At 37.8% G+C, this 13,487-nt stretch overlaps 2 protein-coding genes and 1 pseudogene across 8 annotated transcripts in view; 1 reads left to right on the forward strand and 2 right to left on the reverse strand.

Annotated features, from left to right (window-relative positions):
- Positions 1–13,487, reverse strand: part of PLEKHH2 (pleckstrin homology, MyTH4 and FERM domain containing H2) — a 104,479-nt gene that overhangs the window by 68,015 nt on the left and 22,977 nt on the right. For 6 of the 7 annotated variants that reach the window (XR_003524735.2, XR_003524734.2, XR_003524736.2 and 3 more), the window contains exons 3-4: positions 8,418–8,480; positions 522–671 (exon numbers count right to left, since the gene is read on the reverse strand). Coding sequence is in view for 4 of the 7 variants with exons in the window: in XM_027622708.2 (XP_027478509.2) it covers positions 522–671; positions 8,418–8,480 (213 nt within the window). In the remaining 3 variants the exon portion in view is untranslated. Of the gene's footprint in view, positions 1–521; positions 672–8,417; positions 8,481–9,233; positions 9,411–13,487 lie in introns of those variants that run through there. The other variant, XM_027622707.2, reaches the window with a different exon arrangement.
- Positions 9,074–10,320, forward strand: C1GALT1C1L (C1GALT1 specific chaperone 1 like). Its single transcript, XM_027621707.1, is given in 6 exon segments — positions 9,074–9,084; positions 9,471–9,532; positions 9,535–9,657; positions 9,660–9,906; positions 9,908–10,243; positions 10,245–10,320. Coding segments are annotated over 6 exon segments (855 nt in total).
- LOC113938875 lies at positions 10,373–10,501 on the reverse strand (annotated as a pseudogene).

Raw genomic sequence — 13,487 nt, forward strand, 5'->3', positions numbered from 1 at the left:
AAGCAAATGACCTTAATGCAATTTTTTTCCTAATAAAATTTTAAAATAAACTAAAAACTATACTTGATCTCGGTAAAGTGGTTTAAAAACAGTGTACACATTTTTAAACAGAAGGATTCACATCAAACATACCCTTAAAACACAATGTTCTATAAATATTTCCAACACCCTAAAAATCTAAAGCAAAGATCTATTTCAAACATTTTTAGACAGAAATGCTTGCTGATAACCAAGTGTTTTCAAGTTGAATACTACATTCAAACTCTAAAAAGTCTGAGCATTAGGGAGCACAGTCTCTTCCAAAAAAATATTAGATATGGCCTTGGAATAACCCAGACTTAAAGGGAATGCCATTTTATTTGTACTTTCCACCAATAAATGTGATTAGACTCCATAAAGTTGACCAAATAAGTGAGATTTCTGACCCAAATTTAGAAGTGTAGGCTCTCTCTCTTTAACCTTTGTGATTATGCATAAATAAATGCATGTATTTAGACTGTGATGATAAAATTCTTCCAAACCTGTTCTTCAAGTTGCAGTTCCAAGTTTTGAATGATGTCATCTTTTTCTTGTATTAGGGTCTCTAGATCTTGACACTTTTTATACAGCCTTGTCTCTGATTCACTGGTTTGAATATTAGCTGCTTTTAATTTCTCTTCCATAACTTGTACCTAAATTCAGAGGTTAGAAAATTAATATTATGCATGTAATTAATTTATCATAGTATTAAATTTAGCATTTTACTTTAACATTAAATAGATTCCTAAAAGGTATCATCATAAAAACAAAATATGAACAGCATGTTTTAACAATATAACAATTATAAAGTCTGAAGACTAATATATTAACAATTATAAAGTCTGGAGACTATTTTGCCAAGTGGTGTTTACCTTTGAGGTACATAAGGTATGGTGATTAACATAACATAATAATAAAAAAAATTCTGAGTTAAAAAAAAGCCAGCATCACATGCTGAACAAACAAAAAAAAGATATTCTCAGAATTTTGCTATCAAAGTAATGCACATGTTTACTAGAACAATGATATGTGAAGTATTTCATGTGAGTATAGAATCAGAAAGTTTGCAGCCCTCATTTTTTCATATTTTCAATGAAGTAGGAATATAAAGTAAAGGTGAGTAGTGAGAAAAGATCAGATTGGATGACCTGGTATAAAAGCACATTTTGGGAAAAAAAATTGAACTTAGGTGAAAAACAAACACATACACAATGGAAAGGAAAAGGAAAACAAAAGTTTTAAGGCCCAAAATGATGGAATCACAAAAAATAAAAAACTATGAGAATCAAGACATAGGTAGGAGAGTATGTTCAATGAGGGTTTATTGATTCATTCATTTAACATTCAGTGAATAGTTGCTAAATGCCAGGCCCTGGGAATCAGTGAATAAAACGGACCCAAAATCTCATAGAAATTACATTTTAGCGGGTAAGAGAGATCACAAATATAAGAAAGATGTAAAAATCATACAGTATGCTACACAAGGAGATAAAGGCAGTGGGAAAAAGTAGAGCAAGATAAAAGATACTGGTATGTGACCTGGGGCTGAGTGATGCTTTAATTTTAATATCTCAGATACACTGGCTCTGCTTGGATCTTTTAACATCTGGGCATATGAAGGAATGTGTGAGATGTTAATGATAATAAGAAAGAAAATAAAGTACTGGGCACTGTATATTAAGACTTCCATTCCATATACTCCATATACTCCAAATGGGTAAGAATGTAATTTTTGTAATGTTTTAGATTGTAGGGGGCAAAGAAGAAAAATATGCAAATGCATTGGAGAAATTAACAATGATAATTAAGATGAAAAATGTTAAACTGTTAAAAACACCTCTGAAAAATCATGATGAATCCACTTCAAATTCAAAAATACTTGACTAATGAGGGTTTCTGGAAGGAGGGTGTTAAGGTGAGTTTGGTTTTGTTTTTTTAACCATGAATACAAGGTGTCATCTGTGGGTTCACCGGAGAAATGTAAATTCAACTCAGATGCCAAAGTGTCCTACTGAAATACCACATAAATGTCTGAAAACTATAAAAATAAAAGTAGATTTTAAAAGTAGGAGAAAAATCCTGCATTCCATTATCCAAATGATAATTTTAAGTTATCTTAAGTTTTATATTTTTTAACATAATATAGTGGGTTTTCTGCAGGAATGGCAGACCAAGAAGTCAAGGACAAAGGTCTCCATCAGAAATACTACCATGAAAAATAGCCAGAGGAGGACAGAGGGCTGGACAATAAATACCAAGGATCATTCTTAAGATGGCTCAGCCAGTTCCACACAGGACATTCTACAGCTGTGGAAGCAGAGAAAGAAGGGCAGAGACCAAGTTCAAAATGGTAGTTCTTCAGGGACAGAGTAATAGATGACAGACCTGTAGGGGAGCAGACTGTGCCACTCCAAAATATGCCACTTCGGCATACTGATTATTCTGAATTTACGTTACCTAAGAAACAGCTGGTGTAAGAACACTCTGACCCTCTTTTGTTCCCCTGAAACCTGGAAATAAATCCCCCTCCTGTACCAGGAAGGAAGAAGGCATCCTTATCACCAGAGATAGGGAATTTAGGGCTGAGAAGGCTATATAAACAAACCTTGTTACTTCTTCACTAATTTACTACCCCAAGCCCAAACCCCTTTTTCTTGTCAATTCTTCACAAATGTATTGTTTTTTTGTCTAAAAGGTATAAAAGTTGCTGCTGTCTAAAAGCTCAAAAGTTGTTGTTGTCTAAAAGGTATAAAAGTTGCTGCTAAGCCAGCCAGGTGCCCCTGATTTGGGAGTACTCTTATCCCCTTAAAAATATATTCCATTTAGGGGCACCTGGGTGGCTCAGTCGTTAAGGGTCTGCCTTTGGCTCAGGTCATGATCTCAGGGTCCTGGGATCGAGTTGTGCATCGGGATCCCTGCTCCGCGGGAAGCCTGCCTCTCCGTCCCCCACTCCCCGTGCTAGTGTTCCCTCTCTCACTGTGTTTCTCTCTGTCAAATAAATAAATAAATAAAATATTTAATATATATATATTCCATTTAAAAGGTATTCTCATTTTATGAATGGATGCTACAGTCAGAGCTCCTTAGATGCATCTTTGCCATACACAATTATTTAATTTGACCATTACTTTTAGCTAAACAAAACTTCCCCAAGCAAGAAAAATACTGGCAAAAATGGCGAAATCTCTTAGGAAGAGAGATCACAAAGTAGTGACGGGCAATCTACTTGCCACTTGGTCCTGTTAGGACCAAGTCCACAGGATCCACCAGCCTTCCTTCATAATTTGTATGAATAATAGGTCTACAGAAAAGATAAGAAACCTACAGAAACACCAAGCAGCCTTTAAAAATATCTCACTACAAGTACACAGAAAACAGCCCAGTTCTTTCTCCAGTCATTTAACCTGAACCTTATAAGAATTTCAGCTACTCAGAGACTGACCAATAACAAACACCTATGAATGCAAATTGCTCGTTAAAGAAACCCTTGTGCGATTACCTATATATGGACATCTTCTGGTGAAGAATGCTTTGCAACTTTTAGGTTACCTTTCTCCTTTTCTTCTAGGAGAGCCTCTGGTTGCATCCATGAATTAATCATTTCCCCAAAACCTTTACTGTTTCTGAGGTCCCTAAGCTATTCTGTAGTAAAGGATTAACTCAGCAGACTTGGGGTGCTCAAACCCTGCACATTCCAAAAAAAGAACTGGCATTTGTCTAGCTCCTGGAAAAAAATAACCTCTGAGCCCTTGTAATATCCCGCCTGATAAGACTCTATATACTTGAGATATTGGGCCACACCAGATAGCTAATGCCAATAATATGATTTATGGTGAATGCCTCTTTTTTTTTTTCCCATTCACCTAGGGTCCTGGTCCACATTGTATCAGTTTGACCTGTGCAAGCCTGGAGACTGAGTAGCTAAGGTCAGTCACAATGCATTCCATGCCCACAAGACTGACACCAACACCCCCAACCCCCCGCCAATAAAAATTCTGGACACCAAGGCTCAGGGGAACTTCCCTAGTTGGCAATACTTTGTATGTTGTCACATATCATTGATGGGAGAATTAAGTGCAACCCTGTGTAACTCCAGTGCAAGAGGACAACTAGAAGCTCATACCTGGTTTCTCCTGGACTCTGCTCTATGTGCATTTTTCCTTTGCTGATTTTAATCTGTAACCTTTCACTGTAATAAACCATAACCGTGAGTATAACAGCTTTTCTGAGTTCTGAGTCCTTCTGGGGAATCATCAAACCTTGAGGGTAGTCTTGGGGACTCTGACACAACTCCCAATGCTGTTTTCCATTTTCCTGCCCACACTGTTCCTATTTTTAACCTCATCCCTCACTACTCCTCTACAGGTAATTAAGATGTGATTACATTTTCAAGGGGGGGGGCTGTTTGAAAGTTTCTATTTCCTTATATATGTTGCAATGGCATGACAAAAATACCTGATCATTCCAAAATAGAATGAAGAAAGGAATTATAAGGGTATTCAAAATATCCTTTTGAATCCCAGACCATTTACCAGTTATTGGGCTCCTTGCTCAATGGGGAGCTTGCTTCTCCCTCTCCCTTTGGCCCTTCCCCTGCTTGTGTTCCCTCTCTTGTTGTCTCTCTGTCTGTCAAATAAATGAATAAAATCTTTGGAAAAAAGTACTAAAATAAAATTTACTGCAAATTAATTAATTATTCTATCACATCTTAAGCAATTATTTTGGAAATAGTGCTCCAGAATTTATGCAGTAAGGCCAGAAGCATTCTCACTGAAGGTGAAAAGGAATAGCACTGGATAAAGTATGTTTCCATGTAATGAAGTAAATCATTACAAGGTCCTGGATAATAGCATGACTGAGTAGTTGTCACTTATTAAGAACCACAAGTGACTTGAAATCTAAGTACCAACTTCACAGAGATGGCAGATTAGTCCACATATTAGAATGGTCAGAGAGAACTTTAAAATCCTACCAAGTCTGCATCAAACACAGGCAAGGGACTGAGACAGAAGGACAGGATGAAAACACAAATTTCTATAGGGGAAATTATTGTACCCCTTTTTCGTTAGCATAAATTAAAGATTTTATTTATTTGTCAGAGAGAAAGAGAGAGAGAGAGAGAGAGAGAGCGAACAAGCAGTGGGAGTGGTAGGCAGAGGGAGAAGCAGGCTCCCTGCTGAGCAAGAAGCCTTATGCAGGACTCCATCCCAGGACCCTGGGATCATGACCTGAGCCAAGGCAGATGCTTAACCGACTGAGCCACCCAGTGTCCCTGGTTAGCATAAATTAGTGTAATAGATAGGAATATACACCTAGTCAGATACTTAAGAATGAATCCTGTGTATCAGTATCTCCCATGTGTGCAAATTGCTGTTTTTCTGTCTCACAGGAATACTCAAAAGTAATACAGGATTGATGTGCATGTACTGCTTTCCAAACTTTGAACAACTACAATAAAAATGTGCTACAGTATAATGATTGCCAAGATTTCTCTGGAAAAATGTATGATTTCTTTTCTACAGCCAACTTATTTAATGGTTGTACATGTAAGATGTTGCCACTCATTAAAAACAAGGGGAAAAATGAAGAAAGTTAAAGTGCAGAGTTGAGTTAGTTTCAGCTGACTACTGCTTTTAGTGGTGAGATGTTCCTTTTTGGTTAATATAAATACAGTTTGGTATTAGGATATGACTCAATGACAAAGGACATACTGAATTTAAACAACATAAACAGCAGATAGGGCACAGTCCCATGGAAACTGTTAAAGATAGCAAAGGATGTGGTTACTCTATGTTAATAACATTTACTTAGTAATGTGAAGGCCAAAAGAAGGTAATATAATCGGTACATGAGAATTCATTTGCTCTCTTTATATTTCCTGTAAACTTTTAGAATCATTATGTATGTAATAAGATGAATAATATATAATGTATATAATGTATAATATATAATGTATAACATGTATAATGTACAATAATATGATATATAATGTAATATAATGTATCATTATGTAAGGAAAAGAAATCCCTTCTGAGGCATAACAAAATAGGCACTGAATAAATTTAAAGTGTTGTGACAAAAACAAATACCTACCGATTTGCTAAATTATATAGAAATTTGGGGAGATTTGTAATTCTCACTCACTCTTTATGGGAGGAGGGTTTGATTTAAAGTCATTTAGCCAGTCATGGTATCTTTTTGCTTTAAAATGTAGCACACAGAATTAAATAACTTTACACCTGATATCCTCAAAGAACAACCTCAAATAAGAAATTCTTCCTGTTAACTTAACAAGATCAGTGGTAGGACCCTAACAGCTACAAATGGTCATGGCTTGCTTCCCTTGAACTGGGAATGGGGATTTTTTTTTTTTTTTTGCTCTTAAGATCTAGTGAATCACAGAAGAAAACCCTGAAAATCACAAATAAGAAACACATACTATTTAATTTTCAGAGCTAAACATAAGCTGCACATATAAAGAATTATAATTTAAGAAAAGGCAAAATAAAACCACCCTTAGTTTCTTTCTTTGTTTCCTATACTATGAGGTGTTAAAGGAAAGATGGGTAAGAACACAGAGAGAGATAACCATGGGTACAGAGGTAAAGAGAGATGTCACCGGGGAAGGCCAAAGTCAGAAAGGGAAGGATAAAGGGAGAGATAAGAGAGAGAGGTAGACAAACTGCTGAATGTGTGCTGCTAGGTATGGGACTAAAAAGGGACATACATACAGAGCCCACAATAGACAAAGACAAAGACATTTAGAATAGAATGGCAAAGAGGGACATAAACATGGGAGTCTTTCTTTACCACTACTACTCGAACTTCTACCAATACCTAAATTTGAGGTTTTAAAGAATCACTGGTGTGATGACGATATTATAGTTATGATTTTTAAATCTTTATTTTCAGATTAGTTGCTGAAATACTCACGGGTGAAATGATACGATGTCTAGAATCTGTTTCAAAATAACCTGGTGTTGGGGTGGAGAAGAATAAAGTGGATGGAGGATTAGCCTTGAGTTGACTAACTGTTAAAGCTGGTGATGGGGGTTCATTATACTATTTTCTCTACTCTTGCACTGGTTGAAATTTGGCCTAATAAAATTTTAGGAATTTCTTTTAAGTATAATTAAGAAAATCAAGGATTTGGGGCGCCTGGGTGGCTCAGTAGTTAAGCGTCTGCCTTCGGCTCAGGTCATGCTGAGATCGAGCCCCGCATCGGGCTCCTTGCTTGGCGGGAAGACTGCTTCTCCCTCTCCCATTCCCCTTGCTTGTGTTCCCTCTCTCCCTGTCTCTCTCCCAAATAAATAAATGAAATCTTAAAAAAAAAAAAAAAGAAAATCAAGGATTAGGTTAGATTGGGTTTGTTTGTAAATTTATCAAGCCACTAAATCAATCTAATGTATAAGATTAAATCTATCAGGTGGAAACAAGATTTGGTAGTACTTAAGTTGAAGAGACGAAACATGACAAATTTAGAGCAAGTATAAGAAATTTAATATACAGTTCTTAAAAAAATGATAATTTGGAAAATCCTGACTTGCCTGAATCTGACAAAGATCTCTTCATAAAATGTGAAGCTATGGAATGAGGATCATTAAACAAACTTTAAGGCTGGTAGGCTCATCCAAAAACACTCATTTTAATGTTGGCAAGGCCCAGATTGAGTTAAGCGACTTATCAAAGCTTTGACTTTTCTCCCACATGCCTATTAATACTAAGTATAAGTTTTTGTATATAGTTTTCCTGATATAACTCCAAGCATTTTTCTATATTAGTATGTCTTTTGTAATAATGATTTTTAATGGTTGTTTAATATTTCACAGAATAAATATAGTTCACTTATTCATTCTCTTATAATATGGCATTCATATTATTTCCAACTCTATTTCTATGAAAGACACTGCTTTGAACATATTTATATTTAAAAATCATTATGGTTAGAATTTGCCATAAAAATCATATTTGATTTTTTCAGAAGATAAAACCTTCTAATGGGAGCCTTTTCATCTTTTGGAAATCTGTTAAGGGCAAAATAAAGTTAGATTCTCCATTTTCTCTATGGATCCAGCTCACAGAATAGTCAAAGTGACAGGATGTACAGAAGAGTTGAAGACTATTTTGAGGATTGTTTTGGGCAAAACAAGGTTTATATTGGTAGAGAGAGAAAAAAAGTTTTTAAGATTTTATTTATTTGAGAGAGAGAGAGCGAGCGAGCATGAGTGGGGGGAGGGGCAGAGGGAGAGGGAGAAGCAGACTCCTCGCCAAGTGCAGAGCCCCTCCTGGGGCTTGATCTCAGGACCCCAAGATCATGACCTGAGCAGGTCAGACCTTTAACCAACTGAGCCATCCAGGCACATGAGAAAAAAAATTTTTTAACCAGAATTATACTCTACCTGTTGAAAAGCTTTTTCTGCTTGACGTTCAGCATCAATAACTTGTCTCTCAAGCTGTTGCATCTGTAAAGTGAGGAAAAACAGAGAAAATATAAAAGTTCATATTTCACGTATGAAAACGCCTGAAAATTCTTGCAATGTCATCAAATTCTTTAAGGACATTTAAAGTAGTTTAATGGATATGAATTACCATTAAATTACCATTACCCAGGCGCCCCATAAAAACTCTGGGTATTCGTATTATGCATTGTCGTAAAGTACAGAAGAGACTCTGATTTAACACACACTCGCACCTCCACAAATGCGTACGGCACAAAGAGTCAAAAAAGATCTCGGTTTTGGGTTTTTTTTTTAAGTTCTGTAGAGAATAAAAAGTTTGGAGATTTAAAGTAAAATACTAAAATGACGATTGTAAGTACAATGGGCGGCTGGGTGGCTCAGTCGTTAGGCGTCTGTCTTCGGCTCAGGTCATGATCCTAGGGTCCTGGGATCGAGCCCCGCATCGGGCTCCCTGCTCAGCGGAGAGCCTGCTTCTCCCTCTCCCACTCCCCCTGCTTGTGTTCCCTCTCTCGCTGTCTCTCTCTGTTAAAAAATAAAATCTTTAAAAAAAAAAAAAGAAAAGCTTTAAAAAGGACCCAATGTAAATTACATAAGAGATGTGTACCAGGTACTGAATACACAGTTGTGATGTAAACCTCAATTCTAAATTCTTTTTTCTGAGTGTTGAAATATGGTCAGCCCCTAAGCCGTCAGTCGCCCGATCTTTGCTCATTTGCAGTTTCATTGCTGGTTATTTTTCCACAGCTTCCACCTCACCTTATACTCAAGAGCACCCCAACGGCTGACACACGCGGCTCCAGTCCCGCCCCCTTTTCGAAACCACAGAGAAGCGGCCTCCAGGGGCTAGAGCGGCCCAGCTGGGAGGGCGGCCATACCTCCGCACCGAGTGGGATGCAGAGACCCACTCCACGCAGCGTTTGATCAGCGCGCTGACCTAACACTTGATGGAGGGTTTCCCACCATGGTTGGTATTTTTTTTTTTTTTTTTACCAGTATAGTGCTTGGGAGCATTTATTCTGTTTTGATAATTATGTGGCCAATTAACATTCAACAGAGGTTAACAACCATGATCCCTATCACCTTTGCCCGCCAAACAGAAAAGATTTCTTAAACATTCCAGGAGTGCGACGCACGGATCTTAATAACAGTCGCTATGCTGATTCTATCAGCCTTGGAGAATCCAAAATGAGCATTACTAGGCTGTGCGGAAAGAGACTTGGACCAAACACAGTGACAAAGCAGAGCCCTACAGTACTAAAAATCTGTGGTTACAGATGAGGACAACTTAGAAACATGTATTTGAAAAGCATGGCGAAAACTACAACTGGTTCTTTCTTGCACGTCCCACTACATTTGCTGTCATTGACAATTCAGTGTACCTGTTGTTTACTAGGGCTTTATCACAACCTTTCTATCTGGGCCACACTATTACATGGCAACCTCCCATACGTGACTGTGTAAAGAGAAATTGTCAAGTATAGAGTCTGAAAGACAGCCTTCTCTGCCAAGTCTGAGAAGTGTGCATATCGAAGTGTGGTTTGGAAGTTATCTGAAGACATTCAGCCGGCAATTGGCCTCAAACAAGCTGGAGTTCTAGCAGAAAATGCAGAGGAGTCTGAAGGAAGAGTTGTATTTAATTCAAAACCATTTGCACATCTTATTCAAGAGACAATGTATAATAATCCTAAGCAAGTAGTAGAAGGCTGCTGTTCAGGTATGGCTATTACTTTTAATGGACCAGCTCCCAGAAAGATGATAGTAATGGTGTGCACTGGTTCAGGGCATTCATTATTTCAACAGTACACTGATTTTCTTACCTCCAAATGGTTCAGAAAATGACTGAAGGCTGAGGGATAATAGAATTGTGCTGTGCAAAAGCACTTGAAATGTGGATCCACTTGAAGTGTGAATTGAGATATGTAAGTGTAAAATACGTAATTCATTAATACATCTATTATTTGAATTAGCAATAATTGCGCCTCGGATAAACCTCATTGGCTATGATACTGACACTGCACACAGCTTATTATTTGAAAACCTAATATGAAAAGTATAAACTCAGTAATTTTTATATTAACTCGCATTGAAATATTTTCAATATGTTGCATTAAATATAAAATTATTTTTCATTTTATTTTGTTTAATAGAAAATTTTAAGTTATATATGTGTCTCATATTATATTTCTATTGGATAACAAAAGTAAAACATTCCATTGCCACCATATATGGCAGTTTAACCGTCTGTCCACACAGCAACATTTTTAAGACCATTTATTGAAGGGATCTAGCTTCTAGAAGAGGTTTCAAATATTTGGGTGTATAAATAGATATTTCCTAGGTGTATTCTCTGGACCCCATATCATCTTTAATTTTTGTGAAAATATTTCAAATGTTTAATAAGCCAGTACTGTTGTCTAAAAGCATTTTATTGAGTTACTGTGTAGACTATGGCACTATGTAAAAGCCGTTGGACAAGCACTATCTCTCTCCTGTGTAGGATATTCTTTAAACCAAAAAAACCAACTGGCATGCACATGCCAGCACTACATTCTTCCACTACTGGCAATATGCTGATAATTGTCACCTCTACAATGTAACTACTTTATGTTATTAGGGAAAATTTTGCACTTGTGGAGCCTTAACCTCAATTTTGAATATTGTTGAGGTTGCCAGGAAAATCCACAAACAACTTGTTGATCTGTAAAATTTTGCTGGTCAAAAAAAAGACTACTGTCACACCTATTACAATGGCCAAAATCCAGAACATTGACAACACCAAATGCTGACGAGGACATGGAAAAACAGGAACTTTTCATTCATTGCTCATGGGAATGCAAAATGTTAACAGCAAGTTTGGAAGACAGTTTGGCAATTTCTTAAAAAACTAAACATACTCTTACCATATAATCTAGCAGTCACGCTCCTTGGTATTTATCCAAAGGAGCTGAAAACTTATGTCAACACAAAACTGCATCCAGATAGATGTTCACATCAGCTTTATTCATAATTGCCAAAACTTAGAAACAATCAAGATGACCTTCAGTGGGTGAATGGATAAATAAACCATGGTACATCCAGACAATGACATATTATTTGGCACTAAAAGGGAATGAGCTATGAAGCCATGAAAAGACATGGAGGAAACTTAAATGCATACTATTAAGTGAAAGAAGCCAACTGGAAAAGACTGCATATTGTATGATTCCAGCTGAGGTGGGGGATAAATAAACAGGGCACAGAAGCTTTTCAGGGCAGTGAAAATACTCTGTATGATATCATAATGATGGATACATGTCACTATACATTTGTCCAAATCCATGGAATGTAAACCAAGAGTGAAACTATGGACTTTGGGTTTTTATCATGTGTCAATGTAGATTCATCAGTTGTAACAAATGTACCACTCTAGTGGGGGATGTTGGTAATGAGGGAGGTTATGCATGTGTAGGGGCAGGGAATATATGAGAGATTTCTGTACCACCCACCTTTTTTTTTTTTTAGATTTTATTTCTTTATTTGACAGAGAGAGACACAGTGAGAGAGGGAACACAAGCAGGGGGAGTGGGAGAGGGAGAAGCACGGAGCAGGGAGCCCAATGTAGGGCTCGATCCCAGGACCCCGGAATCATGACCTGAGCCGAAGGCAGACGCTTAATGATTGAGCCACCCAGGCACCCTCCACCCAACTTTTTTGTGAACCCTAAACTGCTCTTAAAAAAATAAAGTCTTAAAAAAGACTGAACAGGGGTCGCCTGGGTGGCTCTGTCATTAAGCGTCTGCCTTTGGCTCAGGTCATGATCCCAGGATTCTGGGATCGAGCCCCGCATCGGGCTCCGAGGCCTGCTTCTCCCTCTCCCACTCTCCCTGCTTGTGTTCCCTCTCTCGCTGTGTCTCTCTCTGTCAAATAAATAAAATCTTAAAAAAAAAAAAGACTGAACAGTTTCTTAAGAAGATTGCTATGGTCTGCATGTTCGTGCGCGCCCCCCCCCCCCCACATTCACATTGGAATCTTAATGCCCAATGTGATGGTGATTAAGTCCTGAGGGTGGGACTTTCATGAATGGGATTAGTGCTTTTGATAATAGAGATCCTACAGAGCTCCCTAGCCTCTTCTGCCAAGTGAAAATACAAGAAGTCCAAGACCCAGAACCTGACCTTGCTGGCACCCTGATCTCAAACTTCCAGCCTCCAGAATTGTGAGAAATAATTTCTATTGTTCATAAGCTACACGGTCTGTCATATCTTGTTATAGCAGCACAAATGGACCAAGGCAGAAATTTGACACTGAGACTGGAGCGCCACTGTCACAAATACCTAAAAATGTGGAAGTGACTTTTGGAATTGAGTAATTGGTAGAAGCTGGAAGAATTTTGGGTGCACGGTAGAAAAAGCCTGCATTGCCATGAACAGACCATTTAAAGCAATTCTGGTGAGAACTCAGAAGGCAAACAGCAAAGAAAGCTATATAGGGAAAGCCTCAGTCTTCTCAGAGAATACCTAAGTGGTTGTGAACAGTGTTAGTAGAAATATGATGGATGGTAAAGGCCATTCTGATGAGGTCTCAGATGGACATGAGGAACATGTTATTGGAAATGAGAGGAAAGGTGATCCTTGTTATAAAGCAGCAAACGGCTTTGCTGAATTGGATTCTCCTCTTGGGGTTTTGTGGAAGGTAGAACTTGTGAGCAATGAAACTGGATATTTGCTGAGGAAATTGCTAAGCCAAGTGTTGAAGGAGTGGCCTAATTCTTCTTGAATGCTTAGAGTAAAATGTGAGAAGAGAAATGATTTAAGATAGTTAATCAAAGAGGAAGTGGAATCTAAAAATCTGGATACTTTCCAGCATATCCATATTGGAAGAAATGGGAAAAAGCTTGTTCAGGAGAGGACAGGGTGTGGCCAAACCACCTTTTGATTAAGGGGTCAGTATGGGTTTGAACCACAGAGTTAGGTAGCAACTGAAGAAGGAAAAGTCTGTGTGAACTGAAGAGGAAGGGATTGGGCTGGCTGT

Source organism: Zalophus californianus, chromosome 8 (genome assembly GCF_009762305.2).
Source record: "Zalophus californianus isolate mZalCal1 chromosome 8, mZalCal1.pri.v2, whole genome shotgun sequence".
Taxonomy (NCBI): Eukaryota; Metazoa; Chordata; class Mammalia; order Carnivora; family Otariidae; genus Zalophus; species Zalophus californianus.